Here is a 23334-nt window from a genome sequence, read left to right as displayed (position 1 = left end):
AAGTTTCCCTGAGAGTAACAGCCAAGTCTGTAATTTTCCTGTCTTGTTCGCCCGAGCGTTGGTTCCCCAAGTTCTGATGACGTACTTAAAGAGATCTGACTCACTTCACAGCCGATCAGAAGTCATAACTTGTAACAAGCCTTGGCCCCAGAGCTCATAAAGTATTTTTAACACTCAGACGTATTTACTTTCTCGGTGTCTTCCGAGTGTAACTGACCCCAGAATGCCCTTGGGAGTCAGCCCTTCTGCCTCGGTTCTCTTGTGAGCAGTCTTGGGGCTGTGGAGTGCTAGGACACGGACTCTGGAGCTGGGTTCCAGTAGGGACCCTTGCGTTCCGTGGGCCACGCTTTCTTCATCTTCTGAATAGGGGAATCATCCTCCCTTAATTTTAGAACCGAAATGTATATTTATACAAACAGATTTTAGTCGATGGTAGAATTTTAAAATGTTAGCTTTTCTTCTATCTCCCCTTCCTTAGGAAATTGGGAGGTATGTATTTCTGTTGTGATGTTACTGTGGTATTACGCTTTTAAACTAAAAACCTCTTAAATTAGACTGTATCCAGTCAGTTACTTATTAATCTGTCCATGGATGTCAGTGGAGTTTAGGTCCTCTCTTCTGTTGTGTTATTGTCAGTTCCTCCCTTTATGTCTGCTGGTATTTGCTTTATATAGTTAGGTGCTCATGTATAGGGTGCATATATGTGAACTGAGTATTCTTGTATTTATCCCTTTATCGTTATATAGTGCCCGTCTTTGTCTTTTGTTATAGACTTTGCTCCAAAGTCTGTTTTGTCTGATAGGAGTATTGCCACCCCCATTTTCTTGTCATTTCTGCTTGCGTGAAATAAATATCTTTTTCTTTCCCCTCGCTTTCAGTCTGTATGGGTCATTAGCTCTGAAGTAAGTTTCTCGTAAGCAGCGCATAGGGACTTCTGATTTTTTATCCAATCAGCCATCCTGTTTTTTGATTGCAGTATTTAGTCCATTGACATTTGAAGTAATTATTGATAGCTATGTACTCACTGCCATTTTAGGACTTGTTTTCTGCTAGCTTTTGTACTTCTTTGTTCATGTCTTCTTTCTGTTTCTTCCCTTGTATTTTGATGATTTTTTTTAGTGGTACTCTGTTTTTTTGTTTCTAGTTTTTGTGTGTTTATTGTAGGTTTTTGATTTGTGGGTGCCATGGGTTTCATATATGTTGATCTGTATCTACTTGTGGTAAACTAGTAGTCATTTAAGTGCAAACACATTGTAAAAGATCTGCATTTTTTACTTCCCTCCCCTACATTTTGTGTTTCTGATGTCATATTTTATGTCTTCATGTTGTTGTCTTGTTTGTTTTCTCCCCCTGATTTCGACCCTGCAATCAGGTTACAAGCTGTTTGGAGCCTAGGACGATGACCAGCTCATGCTGTGTCCTCAGCGTTGGGACGGGCGGTGTAGGGGGACCTTATAATCCCTGTGAGTTTGTAGATAGCCTGACCCCTGGCCTGTGTCAGCAGGTCCGCGTTCTAATACCAGCCTGGGCTTGCTGGTTCTTCTTCTTCTTTTTTTTTTTTTTTTTAACATCTTTATTGGAGTATAATTGCTTTACAATGGTGTGTTAGTTTCTGCTTCATAACAAAGTGAATCAGTTATACATATGCATATGTCCTCATATCTCTTCCCTCTTGCGTCTCCCTCCCTCCCTCCCACCCTCTCTATCCCACCCCTCTAGGTGGTCACAAAGCACCGAGCTGATCTCCCTGTGCTATGTGGCTGCTTCCCACTAGCTATCTACCTTACGTTTGGTAGTGTATATATGTCCGTGCCACTCTCTCACTTTGTCCCAGCTTACCCTTCCCCCTCCCCGTGTCATTCCTGATTATTCTTAAAAGACCAGCGTTATTTTATGGTAGTCAAGTTGTCATAACGCAGTGTGTGCCAGACTTGTTGAAAAAGAGGGTGTGAGAAACATTCAGTAGGCAGAATAACTGCATTAGAATTCAGAAGAGGCAAAAAGGAGTCATAGAGATTTAGAATTTGCTTCAAGAGATCCACAGATGTTTAATCTAGCTCTTTAACGTAGAGGTGAGCAAAGGAAGTCGGGAAGCCTCCCCGAGGTCCCACGTAGCATGGGGATGTGGCATCTTGCCTGAGTTGCCTACCTGCCCCCAGTAGTCTTTCAGCTAGACTTAAGATTTTAGGACTTAAAAATCTTAGATCATAAGTAAAAAGCAAATTATGACACCAAAAATGTCAGTAATGTAGCATATGTAGGATTGCATTAAAAAGAAATATACGGACGAAAAGAAAAGCTAAGGATCCAGATTGCTCTGCTCTAGTTGACTGTTTTTCCTCTCAAATGAGTTCACAGCTAGAAATGACATTCTGGTTTGCAGTACCTGGAAATGTAAATAGAGCCCAGTGCTTTGGTGACAGGTCCTTATGAAATGTCTTTGGACTCCAGCACCTGAAGTATCCTGATCTCTGGTTCACTTTTTTAAAAAAACTGGGTTATTTAGTGGGATTAATATTGTTCGGGGTTTTTAAGTTTCCGATTGTTGGTCAGGAAGTCGCGGAGGCGGGGAAAGCAGATGTCTAACGCTGTGTAGGTGAGGAAGTGAGAAGGCAGCCAAAGCAGGAGCAGCACTCGGAAGGAACTCCGGGGTTTCTTCCCTTTCTGTCCTTTCCCCACAGTGGAAACCAGTTCGTCATTATAAAAACTGCACGGCTTGAAGGGAGGACAGAAACGGCCTAGTCACTCACACAGAATTACTCTGTCTAGCACGGGATCACTGGGTCGGCACGTCCCTGCCAGCGTGTGTCACCTACCAGGAAGTGGGGATAGAATTCGTATACACATCTCTGGTATTGGAATAAAAGTTGTGATCGAAGATGTCACAATGTTTTTTGCAGGTGGAACATTGAGAATTTATGCAGATAGTTTAAAACCAAATATTCCCTACAAGACGATCCTGCTGTCTACCACAGATCCTGCAGACTTCGCTGTGGCTGAAGCTCTGGAGAAGTACGGCCTGGAGAAAGAAAATCCGAAGGATTATTGCATTGCCCGCGTGAGTACCTGCCGCGTCGGTACTTACCCATATTACACGTGCTAGAACTTTGCATTTAAATGGAAAGATATTCTTTAAATGAAGTTAAACTTAGGCTGAATTTCTCCACACTGTATCACTTAGAATCTGGTAAAACGAAACCACGTGTAAATATGTATAAGAAACAACATTCTCCTTTCCATTACAAAAGTAATCTGTGTTCCTGCTGTAAACTAAGAAAAGTATAAAAAGGCAAATTGAAGAAAATCCTCTATCGTTCTAATACCAAAGGATAAGCGCTATTAACATTTTGATGTATATCCTTCCAGTTTTTATTTCGCATATATATAGGTAACAATTTTATTTTAGTAAAATCTGCCTTAATGATTTTTTTCTTAGGGTTTTTACTAAGATGTATCATAACGACCCAACTTTAAATAAATCTTGGTTTGCTATTCATCCTTAACCGACATTTGGCCGATAGGTTTCGTAGTCATCTGTAATTTCTTGGAGATAAAGGGTGTATCTTTGACCCTAGTACTCAAGAAATACAGTGAAATTTTATGCCTCAGAGTTGAATCGGTGACACTGAGTAAAATCAAGCAGATTTTCTCTTCTAAGACAAACTTTTTGGAAAATTATTAACCTTTAAGTCAGTCACAAGTACATAATAACTTCTTTATACCCATTATTTCTCTGTCAAAATCTCATTGGAAGTAGATTTTTTAAAGAAGATATCCTTCTTTCTCTCATCTTAGCAATTGATTATTAAATAATGAAAGTGTGGTTACTTGTTTTAGTTCTTGCCCTCGCCAAGATTATTGAGAAATAATTAAAGTACAATGTATTACATGTATTTAAAGTTTATAATACCATCGGTTTGGGCCTGTCAGCACAGTGGACATTTCCTTCACCTTCAGAAGTTTCCTTATGCCTCTTTGTGTTTTTGTGTTTCATTGTATGGATATGTCACACTTTGTTCATCCATTTACCTGTTAGAATTTGCGTTGTTTCCAGTTTTCAGTTTGGGGCTCTTACAGTAAAACTGCTGTGAGCACACATGTGCAGGTCTTCTCATAGAAGTACTTTTTTTCTTGAGTAAATACTCAAGTGAATGGCTCCGTAGGAGGCATATGTGTAACTGTTAAACTCTTTCCAACCTGAGTATACCATTTGCATCCCCACGGTCATATGAGATGCCGTTGCTCTGCCCCTCACCCATGCTTGGTTTGGTCAATCATTTTAACTATTGGGCATTCTGATGGGTGTAGTTGTATCTCATTGTGGAAGAAATTTGAGTTTCCCTGATTATCTATATACATGTCAAGTCCTATGTATGATACATGTACTGTGAATATTTTTTTCCCAGTCTGTGGCTTGGCTTGTCTTTTCATCTTTAAAATGGTATCTTTCAGTGAGTAACAATTTATTATTTTGTTGAAGTCCAGGTTGTTAACTTTTTAGTGCTCTGTACTTTCTGTATGAGAATTTGCTTCCTCCAAGGCTGCAGACACTTGTATCTGTATTTTACTTTAGAAGTTTCATAGTTTTAGGTCTTACATTTGGGTCTGTGTGTTCCATCTCGAGGTGACATTTGTGTATGGTGTGAGATTAGGGTCGATGCTCATTTTCTTCTGTACAGATACAGAAAAAAAGACTTTATTTTCTCCCACTGAGTGCATTGGCACCTTGTTGAAAATCAGTTGGCCATATATGTTTGGTTCTATTTCTGGAATCTATTCTGTTTCATTTATATATCTTATATCTTTTCACCAACACCAGACTGATTACTGTGGATTCATGGTGAGTCTTAAAAATCATATAAAGTACCAGTTTTGCTTTCTCCTTTTGCTTTTAAAAATCGCTTTGGTTATTCTAGGTTATTTGCATTTACAAATAAATTTTAGAATCAACTTAACAATTTCGACATAAAACCTGCTGGAGTTGTGACTGGGTTTGCATTAACTCTGTAGATGAGTCCAAATGCCGACTGTGTTCAGTTTTCCAGGCTGTGGACAGAGCGAGTGGTCTTCTGTAAGCTTCTGTAAGTGGTCTTCTGTAAGCTCTCAGCGGTGGTTTCTAGTGCTGCTACAGAGAGAATTAAATAAAAGGCCTTGCTTGAGTTTTATGGCTTTTTTCTTTTTGCTGAAAAGCTGAGACTTTATATTCAGTTGGAAAAACCATTTGGTAGATGTGTAATTTTATGAATAAAGCCCAATTTTCATCTGAAAACAGGTGAGAAAACAGATGTTTTGATTCCACTGAGATGACAACAAAGGATAAAGCCCTTTGGGAGTGCATGAGAACAAGGAGAGTGAGCAAAGGGTCGGCAGAGCAGTTGTAGATGAGAGTCTGAAGAAGCAGGCGGGTTAGTATCAAGTTGCTGGACCTGCAGAGGGGGCCGGCCGAGGGGAAGGGCGCAGCTGCCTGTCTCCCAGCCCCTAGCGGACTCAGGCATGAGGGGCTCTAGCACGTTCTGAGGTGGCATTGAAAATTGGGCTGAAAACAAGTTGGGTGGAAAGTTTTTATAAGCAGTAGTAGCCTCCAGCAGACTGCCTTCCCATCCAGCTACTGCGTCGGTCGTCTCTCCATCCGAAGGCCAGAGTAAAACCGATGGGGGAGGAGGCCTTGGCTTTGGGGGTAACTGGCATAGCAGGGTCTTTACCACAAGCAGGAGGATGGAGGGGAAGGCTGTACCCAGAAGACTGAAGGATTCCTCCCAGAAGGCACTTTCTGGTCAGAGAAGAAAGATCTGTATGGAAACTGACCTTTGGACGTCTGGTCCAGCAGCCGTCCTCGCCGTTACTGTCAGCTTTCCTGTGACCCGCTGTCAGTGTGAGTGGACGGCCCAGACTCAGTAGACATTTGCAAATGCCTTTAAAATGAAAGACAGACCAACACAGACAGACAGATCAGAGAACCCGGAGATACAAGAGACAAAGCAGATGGAAGTGTGGGAGAGCTAAGAGCCTCGGCGGATGGCGCATCCGGAGCACAGTGAGGAGAAGCGTGCGGGGGGCCCCTAGGGATTGAAAAGCCCAGGTAGATGAGGGGTGGGGGCAGAATGTCAGTGGAGGGATGAAAGAGCAAGTGGAGGAAATCTGCCGGAGGACAAAAAGAGAGGGGCTCGGGAATTTAGATCATCGGTGCAGAATATCTTAAAATTTAGCCCCAGGAGGACCAGGTAGAAAAAGCAACAGGAAATGGAGAGATAGACGTTACCAAAGAAGCAATGCTAGACCATTTCCCAGGACTGAAGGATTCGAGTCTCTAGGTTGAAAAGGCCCACTAACTAATGGGACAGTTGCTTTGAAAAAGGCCCAAACCAGGGTGTAGTGAAAGTGCAGGAAACTAGGGAAAAAGAGAGGGTAATGATCGCAAAGGAGAAGGTGCAGGGCTTGTATAAAGGGTTGGGGGACACAGTTGCAGCAGTCACTTCAGCAGTAGCCGTGGACTCTGGAATTCAGGGAAGCGGCGCTTCCTGATGCAGAGGGAACCGACTTCTAGCCATACCCTGGGTCAGGCGCTGGGCGGCTGGAATAAAGACGTTTTAAGACACACACGGCAAAAATCTACCACCCGCGCAGCCTCTCTCAGTAAGGTGCTGAAGGACATTCTCCAGCAAAATCGTGGTGTAGGCCAAGAAAGAGAAAAACAGGGTATCGCAGAACAGGCTCTAGCACAGCACAAGGGAGTCCCCGGCGACGGGGAAGGAGCGTCTGGGGGATCGCTGTGTGGCCATCCTCTGTGGCACTTGTTTCAGAGCGGAGGTGATGTCTGAGATGGTACGGTGGTAAATATTAGTTATAACGTCAGAATAAACAAATAGTAAATTCCTGAGTGTATTTCTGTAAAAACTTTTTTCCCCAGTGTTGTGTGTTATAGCAATAAACTAAATACTCATCACTTAAGGAATACTTTGAATACCTTGTCATTATGAAACATTTTGAGTTAGACCAATACCAGTTGACTTAGACGTATTTACACTTTATACAGTACCCTATTTTTGGAAAAACAGTCACCATACAATAAAACCAAACAACAAAATTCTGTGTGTATGTATACGTGAGCACCAAGAAAGGTGCATGCATAGGAAGGATACACACCAGCTTAACTACCTACATGAGGGGAGGGAGAGGAACAGGAGACTTTAAAATGTTACATGTGATCAGGCCATGCACCTTCTTATGTAAAAAACAAATGCATAATTATAGAAAGCATGATCAGGAAAATATACTTATTGTCTCACAGATTTTTTTCCCCCTCCTCCTTATGCTTTTCCGTATTTGAGTTTTTTACGTTGAGCCTGTGTTATTTAGAATCAGAAAGAAGTACAGCAAAGCTCATTTCATTGTAGGGTGGAGGAAGATAGATGGATGCTCATGAGTATTTGTTTTTTGCTGAGCCTTTTCTTTCTTTTGGTCTTATTAGAAAGAGACTGGAAACCCGCCTTCCTTTGGGGAGGGAGGGGCTGGGAGGGCGAGGTTGGGAGGATAGGTCATGGGGTAATCACACATTCTCTCCAAAGGGAAAGAACCTGAGATTCAGGCCACGCTGCGCGTTTTCCTCCTGCAGGTGAGTTTGAAACAGGGGGACCCTGTTGTCATGCTGGCTTCATTGCTTTCCTGCTTGGGAGAAATAGCAGTATGGAGCAAGCATTAGTGTATGTATGGAAAATATATTTACACCTAAAGAATAATTGTGTCCATGGATTAATGGTAGATTTTGATACACGTTCCTCATAGTTTTGGTTAATAACTGCTGTAAAAAGTGTTCTTAGGATAAAACCAGTAAGACAGCGGTATAAATAGGGTCTGCATTGCCAAACAGAGGGCTGACCCTTTTCCAGCTGGGTCCCTGTTAGGCTGTGAGCCCAAGGGCAGGAGCTTAGCTACCACTGCCGAACACTTGGGATTGCTCAGGTGTTCGCCAGGGCAATGTTAACTTTTAAGTGTATATAAATCTATTAAATAATTCTCAGTTCCATAAAGGTGCATTTGATAGGATATGTGGTAGTGAACTTTATAACATTTTTTCCCTTTCTTTAATTTCTGCCGTATTTTTACTGATGAAAATCAGAAAGTGAAAGAACACCTTAACCAGGGGCTTTTACTGATGGTCCCTTTTGAGATCACTTGATGATTTCTTTTGAGGGTCGCCTAGTTTTGGTTTTCTTTCTTCTCTGTTCTTGTGCATTTTCTTTCGCAAGCTTCAGGCAGGATAAATTAGGAGTTGATTATTGTTTTGGCCTTGAGATAGAAATCCTTTGTTTCCTTGCCATCTCATCCATCATGTAATATGTAGCTCTTTCATCCATCTATTATACCTATTCGGTGAATTATTCAATAAATATGTAGGTTCCTCTTATTTGTTAGATACTGTGCTGGGATGCAAAAATAAGAGCTGCCTTCAAAAGAGGTTACAGTAAAGGGAGACAGAGAGTCCGAGAAAGAAATACAGGCAAGGAGCTTGAAATTAGAACGGAGGTCAGAGAAGGCTCCCTGAAGGAGTTGTACTTGGGCTGAGAGGTGAGAGGGCACGCTAGCTAGACCCGAAAGCTGGGGACGGGCCTTTGAGGCACAAGGGATCGTGGAAGCGTGAGGTTTCGTGGCCCAGTCGAGAATTCGGAGAAGTTCTGTGTGACTGGATCTATGAGGATACGTGACAAAGACTGCGACTTAAAGAGATGAGTGAGGGTCAGATCCTGAAGCAGTGTGTGTTCCAATCCCACTATAGTACATGTAATACAAGACGCTGTGAGGAAAGGTTGGTTACTTTAGCATAAGGGTGTGTTGTAATCAACTTGTCTTTCTAGGGTAATTTGCAGCAGTGCGGAGCGAAGTTTTACAGTTCTGTGGAAGTCTAACCCATCTGGTCTATGCACACGGTGATCTAATTGGGAGTGAGGTCTATTAGGGTGACGTTATTACAGGAACTCCGGGCTGAAAATAATTCTCAGGTGCCAGTGCCTGGCTTCTCCTGTTTTCTGTAACCGTGTTTTGGTTGGTGCGAGCGGTGGGGCAGAAGTCAGCGGGGAGTCGGAGACAGAGCCCTGCGGCCGCTGGTTCCGTTCTCTGTGTTACAGAGGGTTTCCTCGAATGATTGAGAAAAGTCGTTTGCTGTAAAAACATAGAATAAAGAGTAATCCGGTGTTACAGATTTTTGAGTGTGGTGAATGCAGTATCTTGAAGCATTTGTTGAATGAACGGCCCAGTAATACATCTAAATGATCTGATTAAAATTTAATCATAAAAACGGATTTTCTATAAGAAAAAGAAAGCTAATCTCTTGTGTTGTTGTGTGATGGTTGTACCCTAAAAGGTTACATGTTAGATGAAACTGCCACATTAAAACGTTTGGTTATGAAAGGTGGGTCCTGCAGTCACCTTTCCCGAAGGAATTACGCACATGTTGACTGTCGCGTGCAGTCTTTCCAAAAGAGAGTTTGTCAGAAAGCAGACTCAGGCTAGATGGGCCGGGGAGCAGGGCGCAGAGCAGAGAAGCAGGTGAATGAAGACGGTCCGGCCGGCTGGCCAAGCTTTTAATTGGAAACTATTTTCCTTCACTTCTGTCAGTGTTTTTGAGAATTGTTCATTGTGTTTGACCAATTCAGTTCTATCTACAGCGACTTTTTTATTTCCTCAAAAACAATAAATTCTTTCTTTTAAATACCTGCTAATTCACTTTTTGGGTGTAGTCACAGTTCATTGTTATTCCCTCCCAGGTGATGCTTCCTCCTGGGGCCCAGCATTCTGATGAGAAAGCTGCTGAAGAAATCATCCTTGATGATGATGAGTGTCCTTTACAGATCTTCAGGGAGTGGCCGAATGACAGAGGTGAAGAGTAATCTTATTTGTCAAAGAATTACCTCTGTGGTGCGTTACACTCCGACTTGAAGTATTAGTCGTTTAACTTACTGGAAGGTGTAGGAGGGTGCGCGTGGCAGAGTCTTTTGAGGGCTGTTTGCCGTGCAGGTTTCTGCCCCCTTCTTGGACTTGCTGGGTGGTTCCTAGGGGGTCCCCGCATCCTGAGGGCCGCTCCCTGCTGGTGGGTCTAGTGGGAGACCTGGCACAGACCGTTTTGTGGCAGCAGGAGTACCGTGTCCTGAAGAAGCTGGACTTCAGCACCGTGTCAGGACGTGGGAGATGGGTGTCTGTCAGCAGCGGGATCCTTTCCCTGCCGACCAGATGGACTGGTGATGTTTGGACAGATTTGTTGTGATAGGGAAAATAGCCTTCAACCCTAAATACCGTCTAGTAATTTAGTCATTTCATATAATGAATGCAGACTTTTCACTATCGAAACGATTTCTCCTAATTACGTCAAAGCGGTGAGGGTTTAAAGGTATGTTTTTTATGAAATAGAGTTTTCTTGCTTTCAGATACACATCTTAAGCTACCTGTTGCTCCGTGGAGGGCCTTTGCATTAATAAAGACATAAAGACTGACTGCCAGTCGTATTTGAGTGTAGATTGCGAGTTTTAAACATACACTTGCCTAGTACCTTTTCTCGACAGTATAAAGCCAAACTTTATTGAAGTCAGATTGCTTTGAGTTCTGAGTTAATTCAATTGAATTAAATAAAATCAGGTTAACTAAGAATGTACGTGTATTTGCGTGCACATGTGTTATTACATGTGTGTATGAGTATTTATTGATCATAGGGTTCTTTACCAATAGAAACATTCATTTATTCTGAAACTGGAGTGTTGTCTTTCATGCATGTGATATGCTCGGGAGGGGGTTAATTTAAAATTATTTTTGGAAATTGCTTGCTAGAGTTTTCAAGAACATGTCAAGAGAGTCGTATTTCCTCTGTTGAGGGAAAGTGTAAATTGGGTAAAGCTTTTGCTTAATTATTCCCTGGGAGATGTTATTAAATTACATTTTCTTGATAAATCTCTGAACAGTTGATTGCCAGTCAGCTGGCCGTCTACACTCGCTTGAGTCTGGCTGCTAATTTACAGTGTTACTGTTCTAGGGATTTTAGTCTTTCAGCTGAAGAGGAGGCCACCAGACTACATCCCAAAGAAAAGCCAGAAGCACATGGATGGGAAGCCGCTGCACGGGAAGGAGCGAGTCGATGGGTCTGGCTATGGCGCTGCGCTCCCGCCGGAGAAACTGCCCTACCTCGTAGAGCTGAGCCCAGGTGAGAGGTGTTACCAATGTACATTCTCAGCTTTACATGTTATTCTTTTTAATGAATGTTATTTTAATTGGTCTTTCTTTTGACTGACAACCTTTTTTAAGATCATTTATTTTAAAAAGTAACCATCATAAGATGGTATTCATTAAAAAAACAAAAACCCTTAATTAAGGTTATAGGATATGTATATCCATATGTGTATGCATTAAAAATAAACTTCACATGCACAGAAATGAATACTGAAAAACAAAATTTTAAATAGTGAATATAGAGAATTTAAGAAGTTTAAATGATGTACTCCCTTTTATTTTTTTTTCCAAAATAACCCTGTAAAATACTTAACTACTAAAAATGAGAAACTGAAATGTAGTCCTCTTGGGACAGACGTCATGGAGGCAGGTGTGTGTGTATTTAGCACACTGTTGCTTCATGTATGAACAGTGTCCAAAGAACATCTAAATTTAATTACATCTAAGAAGTCCACCTGTAAGAGGAGCGATATTTGCTTAGTTTTAAAATTATAATAGACTAAGTTTGTGTTCGTGTTCGCCTTCTAAATATTGCGTTTGTTGAGCTCTCTTAAGCGAAAGCTGTTGTTATAACTTAGCCATCAGGTAGAGAAATACATTGACGCTCTTAAGGAAATGTTTTATGCCCACGCATCGTACGTAGCCTACGTGTTTGTGCGCATATTTAATATATGTGGGACACGTTTGTTTACCGTTCAGCTGAACTGTATCTTTCTTATTTATTTGGTTAAAATGATGGTATGTGACCTCTATTGTAAAATGCTGTGAAGAACAGAGTATTGTCCCTCCCACCCAGAACTGCTTTTTAAATAGCGCTCAGTAAGTAATTATAGAAAAAGTTAGCTAAAAACAGACTGCTTATGTAGATAATCTGTGTTTCCTTGGGCAGCAATTATGTTTTTCTCTTTGATTCCTGAGTATTGATTTTTGTTTACAAGATTATAACTAATGGTTAGATGTGGCACTTGTGGTCCAGTGGTCTCCATGGCACAGCTGGGTTGTGTTATATTGACACAGGGAAAATGCTGTTGTTTTGGCCGATGCTCCGTAATTAGTCCGTGGCCGTGTGCTGCAGGTAGTAGCGTTTATGCTTAATTATGTTTGAAGGTTTTTTTTAATTGATCAGCTGTTTATGAGGAAGATGTGAGTGTTGCCTTGTCTCTCAGTTCTCCGGCTGAAAAGTTCATGAAACTTTGGTTTCCTCACAGTGGTTTGCAGACATGATTAGTGGTGAGGGTTTGGTGCTCAGTGGTCCGAGGCAGTGAACGGCGGCTGGAAGACAGCCATCTGTTTTTGAACTTAGAAGTTTTTAGGATCATCTTTGGGCCTTGGGTCTGCCATTCAAGATTTTGCATTACGTGCTAGAAGCTAATGATTGTTTTCTCCCAAACTGAAATTTTTGAAAATAGGAGTATTAACCCAGAGAGAGTTGATAAATAGCAGCTGACATAGGATAATTTTCACATGAATAGTGGAACGTTGACTTGGGTGGGTAGCAGAGACAGGATGAGAATTCATCCCTTTATTTCTTTGACAAGTACTTATTGAATGCTTACTATGTGTCAGACGCTGTTCTGGACCTTGGAGATAGGAGAACGCCAGCAAAGCAGGTTAAGCCCCTGACCGTGGGAACGTAGATTCTAGTGAGAATTGGCGTTTTGACAGCTTGCTTCATCCTTACGGCCTCCCGGGTAGTAAAACACAGAGAAGTTTTTTGTCGGTGCAAGAAACTGATGGATCCGAGATAAACGCTAGCTGTGTCCTGCTGGTTACCAAGTACTGGCGACAGCATCTATCAGATGCTTGTTAAAACACGGCTTCCTTCACGGCCCTCTGCTGCTTTAGTCAGCGTTTACCGAGCTGCTGCTTTAGGCTGTGCAGTAGGTACACAGGTGACTCAGGTGGCTTCCAGAGAGACTCGTGGTCTGTATAGCTGGGCAGCCAGGGCCCCCGTCAGTCTGACGCGCCCGAGCGCCTGGGCTGCCTGCTGGAGAGCTGCAGCGCTCCGCAGGTGCCTGAAGTTCCGCTCCGCGCCGCACTCGCAGGTGATGTTGGGGGGGGGGCGGGGGGGGCGTGGAGGCCCGGTTGCCGGCCGGGGTCTGTCTCACTCCAGAGCTGTTCTCTTCACCAGGTCACGCTGTCTTCTTAAGGTGTCGTTGCTGACCGAGCCCGGTCAGCACGCAGAGTGAAAGGGACTTAGTTTCCCTGTGTTCGTGGATGCTGACTTGTCACGAGAGACTGTTTCCCTGGACACGTTGTCAGCCGAGCACGTGTCCTCGGGGTTGGGCCGAGGTCCTATAGGTGTCGTTGGAGGCTTTTGAGATGTGGGCGGGTGCTTCCACTGTCTTTTGGAGGGACGGGGGTAGAAGTCGTTTTTGTCCCTTGCTCTGGGTTGGGCTGTGCTCCGCAGGGAAGGAGCGGGGTGGGTCTCCCTGTCATGGACAGACGGCTGCTCCCCTGCTGCTCGGGGACTCCCTGTCAACTCAGTGTCCCCCTCAGCAATGTGCCCACGCCACGCGGAGCATGGCTGCCGTGTCCTCCAGCCCAGGGCTGGGGCAGGACGTGCCTTTCCCCCGGACAGTCGCCTCCCTGCAGCTCACCCTCTCCTTCTCTCCCCTGCACGCGTCTGCATGGCCTCTGTCCGCCGCTGCTGCCTTCACCCGGGTCCTGCGCGTGTGTGCGCACCCCAGGGAGAAGGGGTCGCTTTGCCTGCTACGGCTGGCGTGCTTCCAAAGGGGATGCTGCGCTTCCTGCTAGTGTCTCATCTCGAGCACTAACAACCTCACGGGCAGAACAGCGGTAACTGACCAGATGCTGGATGTGTTGGCTTTTCAATTAATATAAATAACTTTTCTTAAGAGTTTAATGTACTTTCATTTTATCTCTAGTTAACTCTTCCGTATCCAGGATTCATTTCATTTAATAGCAGCTTATTTTGCAGAAATGTCCAGAGTCTTTGTTCAGGCTAAGTTTTAAGTGAGAATTTGGACTAAAGGAGGCAGCTGTTTTCCTGTCCTTCGACCCTGTGCGCCCCCAGGAGGAAGAGGGGGAGACACGGGGGGGAGGAGGTGCGGACGGGGCTGGGGGAGGAGGACAGAAGGAGAAATGGGGGTGGTGGATGGGGGAGGGAGCGCCGATCAGGGCCACATGTCCGGTGACGCCAGGAGGCTGAGGAGGAAGAGGCCGCCACCCACTTAGTGCCGCTCGTGTCTGTATAGTTCTCGGGAGGCGCTCGCTGCCATAGTGAGCAGGTTTAGGGTGTCCTCGGCCTCGGCTTGCTCTCCTGCTTGAGATCATTTCTGGCTGGCACAGCTGGACCTTCTTACTTGGAACTTGTTTCTCAGATTTTGTGCACTAGAGTCTATCATCTTAAATAGTACATGGAAATACGTCCTTTGTCTGTTTTTATATTTCAAGTGTCATTTTTTACATGTCGATGTAACAATCAGAACTTTCTCGTATATAAAGTTGACTCAGCCTTTCGGCATCTTATATCACTTTGTTGAATTTTCTCCAAACTGATCATACAGGTTTTCATTGGATATTAACCAAACTTGGAGTTTTAGTTTTTTATTCTTTTAAAGAAAAATGGAAACAAGGGATATTTAGTACCTATTTTGATGTAATACATAAAGTAGAGTCTAAGACAAGTTTCTGTTGTTATTTTATTCCTGAAAAGGATTCCTTAATGTTTTCACGTGTCGGTTACTTTCACACTGTAAAAGAATGGAGCAAACAGAGAGACAAATACGTCTCCTCTTTTACCTGGTATGTACCGAAAACAGTTTCTTCCCTGTTGTACTGGTTCGCTAAAACGTAAGCGAACGTAAGCCCTCTGGGGGCCAGGACATGAGCTTACTTTCTCACCGCAGACCTCTGGCGTCCGCACGGCGCCTGGGACACGGAAGCTCTGGTCAGCACTCCTTAAACGCATGAGTCCCCCACCCTCCGTTCGCAAGCGGGCGGCCAAGAGACGCCCCAGGCTGTCGTCCACCCAGCTGCCCAGAGGCAGAAGCAGGCCTGGATGTGTAGACATGCTGTGCAGTGGCACCAAAAGTGTCCTGAAAAACATTCTCAGGCTTTGCTCAGAGTGATCTATTTTAAGTGCGTCCCAGATGTTGGACATTTGACTGGATGTTGCATATTCCGTTTGGTAATCGCAAATGGTATTCTAAGGCTTGTGCAAGCCAGGAGAAAGAAGAACATGAGTATCGGGAGGTGTAATTATATACGCACAAAATAGACTGAAGATTTGCTTCTGGGTGGGGAAGGACTAGGCAGGGGCCAGGTGGGGAAGGGTGCGGTTCACCATGTCCTTTTTGTGCCTTTTGAATTTTGCACCATATGAACGTGGTACGTACTTCTAAGGCAAAAGTATAAAATGTTTCTAAAAAGCATTTAAAGCCTCTGGAAGAAGCACTCGTCTGTGTGGTAGGGTCACTTCGGAAGATGTATCTCCGCCTTCAGAGGCACTGCGGGTCCGTCGTAGCTCTCAAGTGAGGAGAGATGTGCTCCGGCACTTGAGCCGGAAATACAGCATTTGTAGAATCCCTGTTGCGGAAGGGGATAAAGTTTTAAGATTTTTGTTTTAAGCCACCGTTTTACACGTTTGTTACTGCCTGTGAGATGACTGTGCTTTTACTGAGGAGGGGCCTTGGATCTACAAGAAGCTGTCAGTTACATTGTGAACATTACTCGCCTCTGTTTCTGTGTTCTGCCCGAGGTCCCAGAACTCCGTTTTATCTACGACGTGAGTGGCCACCGTTTAGGTTATTCAGGATATACCTGTAAAGGTATCGTTGTTTTCTATTATTACTGTGAAGCAGAAAGAAAGAAGGGATTGGGAAGGTTTATTTCTGATTCGTCTGTCGATAGATTTCTGTCGCAGAGAAAGGAGAGACTGAGAAAGTTTGTATCTCTCCCTTTCTTTTTATATTTCTAAATTTGTGGATGTAAATGTTGATGCAGAAAAGTATATAATACCCATTTATTAGCTCACAAGGTACCCTTCAGAAGCATTCAAAATTCAGAAGAAAGTGAACGTGGATTTTTCTTTCACCCCTAAACAGACATACTTTTCATGCTCTTCTGTTTTTTAAACGTTGTAATTGAAACAGTTGTTCTTGATCACTTATTTGCTGCTTTTGCTTTCTTTATAATTCATTTGTATAATTCTGTGCGAGACCGTATCGCATTACTCTGTTTTCCGCATTTTTAGTTAATAATTCTTCGCTGTTAATACGTTAAGGCTTTATTGAGCGCACGCTGTACTGAGCACCAGGTGTAGAGAGATTGCTTTAAAGACCTAGCCGCCTGGGAGCTCAGGGGTGGGAGAGGTGAGGACGCAGAAACCCTCATCAGACTCGGCCAGTGGGGTCGAGACGAAGTGGTTCACGGTGCTGTGGGTGCCGGAGACTGCTCCTCGACAAGGACCGTCCTTAGGGCTGCCTGTGGTGTTTACAGCCAGCAGAGTGGTAAGCATCCCTCAGGGATCTGGGCTCAGCAGGTCTAGAAGGGAACTGGGTCCTGCCCAGGGAAAGCCCCGCGTGACCCTGAGGCCCCGTTTTGGATCAGTGCTTGGAGTTGAAATAAAGTGACTTAAACGAGGCTTCAGCTGCCAGCACATCTGATGAGGATGAGCTGTGGAGCAGCGCAGACCCGGGGCCCGGTTTTCAGCGCCTGTGAGACGTGTGTCTCTCGAATGCTGCTTTAGTCTCGTCTTACCTTCAGCCAGATCCCGGAGGTCGCTGCAGACCTGTGGTTAGCGTGTTATCTTGTGCACTCTCAGATTAGCAACCGTTCTCACAGCTTGCACACCCGTGTTCCTGGTGTCTTGGGTCTGTGAGAGTTGAGACCACACTACGCTACGATTTTAGCGGCCTGCCCTCTGTGTACACTGCAGTGTTTACACTCCTGATCCTGGGGACTCGAGATTTTAACTGCAGGTCGGTGAGCGATTCTGAAGTCGCTGAGGCTCTGGGGCAGCGGGGCCTGCACAGCACGGGCAGAGCGAGGCTGCTGCTGTCACGGCCCTGGGACCGTGTCCTGGCGCGTGAGTGCCGAGGCCCGTGGCCCCCGGTGCGATAGCGCTGAGATCAGAATGACCCTCTGTGTCAGGTGGGGTGGGTTGGCAGCTGAGGAGAGGAGGAGCCCATCCGGGGGTCAGTGGGCGGGGGCCGCAGCTCTTGTGGTCCCCCAAAGCCAGCCCATCAGACAAAGTGATGCGCAGGCAAGGGAAACATCTCAGCAGTTCCCGGAAGTATGAAATGACACAGAAGTAAAAAACCCAGGCTCTCCTTTTGTCCTTCACCCCAGCTCCACTCGGTGGAGGTGAGCACTTTTCGCGGCAGTTCTTACTGGAGCTTCATGCCAGGGGTGGCCGTCAGAATCACGTGGGGACACGCGCTGGGGCCTCATCCCTGGGGTCGGTCTGGTCCCGAAGGTCCGGGGTGAGCCGGGAGGTCACACTCCTTCCATCAGTAGCTCCGCTGTGCCCGGCGGTCTGTGAGGAGGTCCGGTCTGGAAGGAGGGTCTCCCTGTCTCCTTCAGAGTCAGACACAAGTCCAGGACCGTGTGGTGGGGAAACGTTTTTTTCTGTGATAAGAAAACGTCGGTATGAATGACGGCGTTAGTACCTTGAATTATATTTTAAACAGAAGCTGATGTGTGCGTATGTCTTACTTTGAATTTTGTGTATTCAGTTACTTAAGTTGCTTGATATAAATTTGGGGAGTTCTTTGAATAGAAATCCTGAGAATTGAGAACAGTAGTGTTGCTTCAAAGGTAACCTGTTGTTTGCTTGTTTGTTTCAAATAACATGATGAGCACATTCGACTTGGCTAGTGAAGCCCTGTCCTTCTCTCGTCGCAGATGGTTCCGACTCCAGAGACAAACCGAAGCTCTACCGCCTTCAGCTGAGTGTCACTGAGGTTGGGACAGAGAAGTTCGACGACGGCTCCATCCAGGTGCGTGTCCGGCTGCCGCTCTGCCGCTTCGGTGGGTCATAGGGCAGCGGGTGGGCCTGCCGCGCTGCGGGTGAGTGGAAGGGAGGGAAAGCCTTTGTATTTAATGGAAGCAGCTTGCTTGCTCTGGGTCACTTCTCTGCTTCATTGTGAACAGAGCAGAGTGTGAGTGTCTGTCCCACTCCCCGCCAGACTTCCAGGGCTGTTGCTTTTCTCCAAAAGATGGTGATGGTTTTATAGGTTGTTTCAAGTTTACAACATTGAGGGGGATAACGTACGTGGAAGTGCCTGTCACTGGGTCGCACACGCGTAGGAGGCGTTCAGTGAAGTGTAGTTAAAGTGTTAGCCGAGCCACAGTGCTCAGGCTGGACTAGAGCAGAGCCTAGCGTGCCTGTGCGTTGGGAAGGGCAGGGCTGCTCGCTTCCTGGGGCTTGGGCGTGGGCAGATGTCCCTTTCTCGGTATTCTCACTTCTCAGTTGTGGCATGAGGGGCCCGATTACTAATGTCATTTTCAGTTCTAACCCCATCCTCATCACAGCAGTAACACAGGTGAACAGGGATTTGTAGCCCTGATGATCTGTGTAGATTTACCCGTTAATTGTCTAATATTCAAGATGACTACGTTTTGTTTATTTTTTAATAAATTTATTTTATTTATTTATTTTTGGCTGCGTGGGGTCTTCTTTGCTACGCGCGGGCTTTTCTCTAGTTGCGGTGAGCAGGGGTTACCCTTGTTGTGGTGCGCAGGCTTCTCAGTGCAGTAGCTTCTCTTGTTGCGGAGCACGGGCTCTAGGCGCATGGGCTTCAGTAGTTGTGGCACGTGGGCTCAGTAGTTGTGACTCGTGGGCTCTAGAACGCAGGCTCAGTAGTTGTGGCTCTCGGGCTTAGTTGCTCCGCGGCACGTGGGATCTTCCCGGACCAGGGCTCGAACCCGTGACCCCTGCACTGGCAGGCGGATTCTTAACCACCGAGCCACCAGGGAAGCCCCCATATGCTTTTTAATGCAGAGTTGTGGTACCCCTTAAATCAAGCTGCTGGATGGTGAAAATATTCAGTTATTTTGACAGTGTTTATTTAATTAATAAATTAAGGGAAAATTCCCTGACAGCACCAAAAATCCGGAGTTTATTAGATTATATTTATCATAAAAGAGGGACTTACAGTCTTAAAATTCAGTTTTTAAATCCTCTGTAGTTGATGATGGAAGTTCCTTTGATTTTCCTTTCTTTTTAGTTGTTTGGTTCAGGAATTGAGCCCCATCACTGTGACCTCACAAACATGGATGGAGTGGTCACGGTCACGCCGAGAAGCATGGATGCTGAGACCTACGTGGACGGGCAGCGCATCTCGGAGACGACGATGCTGCACAGCGGGATGAAGGTGCAGTTTGGGGTGTCCCATGTGTTTAAGTTCGTGGACCCCAGCCAGGACCATGCTCTGCCCAAGAGATCCGTGGATGGAGGCCTGATGGCGAAGGGTCCCAGACAGAGGCCTGGGTAAGGAGCATCCATCACCTTTAAGAATTCCAGAGTGTTGTAATCATGCTGAAAATGAAATGAATTAGCCATAGATTATGTGTTTTATTGTCTTTTCAAAGTTTGTGGTTTGTGGTTCAAGTTCTTGTTGATTTGGGTTGGTTTCAGAGAAGAACAAGAAGAAAGAAAGGTCTTGACTTCATCTTGAAATTGGAAGTTGTGGCTGGTTTTTATTTTTAAATTTTGTTTTTTACCTGATACTTTTTTTAAAATAAATTTATTTATTTATTTTTGGCTGTGTTGGGTCTTCGTTGCCGCGCACGGGCTTTGCTCTAGTTGCCGCGAGCGAGGGCTACTCTTCGTTGCGGTGCGCGGTCTTCTCACTGCGGTAGCTTCTCTTGTTAAGGAGCATGGGCGCCAGGTGTGCGGGCTTCAGTAGTTATGGCGCGCGGGCTCAGTAGCTGTGGCTCGCGGGCTCTAGAGCGCAGGCTCAAGAGTTGTGGCACGTGGGCTTAGCTGCTCCGCGGCATGTGAGATCTTCCCGGACCAGGGCAGGGCTCGAACTCGTGTCCCCTGCATCGGCGAGCGGATTCTTAACCACTGCGCCACCAGGGAAGCCCTAGCTGATACTTTAAAACAGCACTTTATTTGAATTATGGTGTTGTGTGTAATGAGCCTTACATCACCGAGGTGTTTTTGTTGAGGTGTGCCTTCTCTGTTACTAGTAGTGAAACACGTTGTTCTTTGTTAAGGAATTCGAGGTATTTGGCTCCACCTAGTGCCTGTCTGAGGACTTGCAACGTGGGCCTGGTGCTGGAAAAGGAAACTCCTTACCGTCTGGGAAAACTTCTCTGAGGGGAAGGGAATAACACTTCCTTTTTGATAGCATTTTTTTCATGAATGTACTGCCCGGTGACTTTATTACCCGTCTTACGGGTTGCTAGGGTGTGGATCTTGGGAAGACAGGGGCAGTAGCTTCTCCCCGGCCCTGCTGAGAGCACAGATGTAGCATCCCAGGGGTGGCGCTCCTCGTTCCTGTGCCGTGGTTTCCTGCGTGAAACCGCGCAGAGCCTCCACCTGGGGCCACGTGGGGATCGTTCCCGTTCCCTCATGCTGGCCCTTCGCTTGCTCACCGTCGGCACTAGGAGTTCTACCCTGCCGGCTGCTGCCAGGCTGTTGAGGACGTCTTGGCCTCTCTTCTCACTCTGTCCACATTGAATCCTGGCGGTGGAGAAGGGTGAAGGGCAGTCGCGGTTGGTGCAGATAAGACGTAACACCACTCCCAGGTGGACGCTCTGTGGTTCACGCACGTTCGCGTCAGCAGGGTGGATGTAGGGACTGCCGTGCGGGTGTGGGGATCTGACGTCCCAGCATCTCGCCTTCCAGTGCCAGGGTTCAGCAAGTGACCGAGCCCTTGGTCCCCGAAAGAACCAGCGTGGGTCTGTACTTCACAGGAAAGTCCGTCTCCACCTTTAAACTGGACGCGCGATAAACCCGTCCTTCCCTACTGTGTCTGGCAGGACCAGGTTTTTTAAATTCCTTTCTTCAGGTTGTATTTGTTTATCAGCCGTCTCCTCATTTCCCGTCTCTTGTCATGACCTTCCCACTGGCTCTTCTCTTCAGCAGATGGTCTTGCTGAAAGGGTTTCCATGTTAATTAGCAGCTTTCCTTTGCCCCGTTTCTTCCTTTCAGCACCAGACACCTGGACAGGGTAAAGCCCGCCTTCTTAATAGCCTCACGCTTATTCCTTGGAAGTTTCTCCAGAGAATTACCGTGTGAGCAGTTCCTCTGGTGTGGTGTGTATCGTCTATCAGCAGTGCCTACGATTACTGCCTCTTACTTGCAACTGGGCTTTACTTCTAGGTTTTATGTCGTATTTATTTTGATGGTTAGTTGGTAGTGTTACTGTCATAAACACAGTGCTACAAACTGTCTCTGTCCCACTCTTGCAGTCGGCGCTTCAGTTTTGTGGGCGATGTTTTCCTGGGTGAGAACATCCGTCTCCTGCTTTTTGCCTTAATGGTTCCTGCTCTGGAGGCCTGCGGTTGTTGATTCTTGTCTTGTCTCTGGCTGAAAGCAGAGTTCGTGTAAGGACATGGAGAACATCTCATTGAGGGGTAGTGCTGCTGTGACGTTTTATTTTTACTACATCTTTTTCCTGCAAAACTAGTCGAAACTGCTTAGTGGTTGAACATACCAGTACTTAAACGTACATCCATGAAGTGGAACGGACTTCCCTTTTTATAAAAATTAATACTGTTCTCATGTTAAACCATGACGCAGATTTCTACGTAGATAACTCACATATTCCTTTTTTTCACACATGTATGTATATTTCTTAAATGAGCTATAATTGGCATATTAGTTCAGGTGTGTGACATAGTGATTCAGTGTTTGTATGTGTTGTGAAATGATCACAGTAAGTCTAGTTACGTCCATCGCCACACGTAGTTAGGCAGCTTTTTCCTGTGATGAGAACTAGACTAGACTTTCCTGTGATGAGAACTTCAGGATCTCCTCTTGGCAGCTTTCACCTGCAGCACAGTCTTAGGAACTGTAGTCGCTGTGCTGTGCACTACATCCCCAGGACTTAATTATTTTAAAACTGGAAGCCTGTACCTTTTGACCCATTTTGGCATTCCCCCCACCATCCGGACACCCCTGCCTCTGGTATCCACCAATGTTTGTATCTGTGAGCTTGGCTTTTTTGTTGTTACTGTTTTTTTATATACAGTTTTCAAAGGTCACTTCCCATTTACAGTTATTACAAAATATTGGCTCTGCTCCCCACGTCGTACAACATATTCTGGAGCCCGTGGTACACCCGGCGGTTTACGCCTCCCATCCCACAGCCCCTGTACTGCCCTTCTCCCCACCCCCGTCGTAACCACTAGTTTGTTCTCTGTGTCTGTGAGTCTGCTTCTTTTTTCTTGTATTCACTAGTTTGTTGTGTTTTTCAGGTAGTATCTGTAGTATTTGTCTTTCTCTGTCTGACTTGACTTAGCATAATGACCTCCACGTCCACCCATGTTGCTGCAAATGGCAAAATTTCATTCCTTTTATGGCTGTCTTGTTGTTCTAAGTTCCACCTGTAAGTGAGATCATATGGTAATTGTCTTTCTCTGTCGGACATTCCAGTGAGCACAGTTTCTTCAAGTTCCATCCATGTTGTCACAAATGGCAAGATTTCCTTCATTTTTATGGTTGAATAATATTCCTGTGTGTATACACAGATACAGGCGTGCGCGCGCGCACACCCACCCACACACACACACACACACACACACACACACACACTCACTATATCATCTTTATCCATTCTTCCATCAGTGGACACTTAGACTGCTCCCATATCTTGGCTGTTGTGAGTGAGGCTGCAGTGAACGTGAGGTGAGGATATCATATCAAGTCAGTGTTCTCATTGTCTTCGGATATACACCCGGAAGTGGGATTGCTGGGTCATACGGTAGCTCTAGTGTTAATTGTTGAGGAACCTCCATTACCGGTCTCCATAGTGGCTGCACCGATCTCCATTCCCACCAACAGTGCACGAGTGTTCCCTTTTCTCCACACCCTCACCAACACATACCTCTTGTCCTTTTGATGATGGCTATTCTGGTAGGTGTGAGGTGATGCCTCCTTGCTGTTTTGATTTGCGTTTCCCTGGTGGTTAGTGATGTCGAGCA

The 23334-nt window shown here is 45.4% G+C and overlaps 1 protein-coding gene across 7 annotated transcripts in view; it reads left to right on the top strand.

The window, feature by feature from the left end:
* The window catches only part of AFDN (afadin, adherens junction formation factor), a 136984-nt gene that overhangs the window by 52675 nt on the left and 60975 nt on the right, over nucleotides 1–23334 (top strand). For 4 of the 7 annotated variants that reach the window (XM_065888467.1, XM_065888465.1, XM_065888464.1 and 1 more), the window contains 8 exons: nucleotides 2901–3058; nucleotides 9762–9873; nucleotides 11018–11185; nucleotides 13902–13934; nucleotides 14955–14962; nucleotides 17738–17741; nucleotides 18082–18176; nucleotides 19407–19669. In XM_065888467.1, the coding sequence (XP_065744539.1) occupies nucleotides 2901–3058; nucleotides 9762–9873; nucleotides 11018–11185; nucleotides 13902–13934; nucleotides 14955–14962; nucleotides 17738–17741; nucleotides 18082–18176; nucleotides 19407–19669 (841 nt within the window). The remainder of the gene's footprint in view (nucleotides 1–2900; nucleotides 3059–9761; nucleotides 9874–11017; nucleotides 11186–13901; nucleotides 13935–14954; nucleotides 14963–17737; nucleotides 17742–18081; nucleotides 18177–19406; nucleotides 19670–23334) is intronic. The other 3 variants (XM_065888471.1, XM_065888469.1, XM_065888468.1) reach the window with 1 other exon arrangement.

This window comes from Phocoena phocoena, chromosome 12 (assembly GCF_963924675.1).
Source record: "Phocoena phocoena chromosome 12, mPhoPho1.1, whole genome shotgun sequence".
Lineage (NCBI taxonomy): Eukaryota > Metazoa > Chordata > Mammalia > Artiodactyla > Phocoenidae > Phocoena > Phocoena phocoena.
Note: the sequence above shows the minus strand (reverse complement) of the source record. Positions and strands in the feature narration are given on the sequence as shown.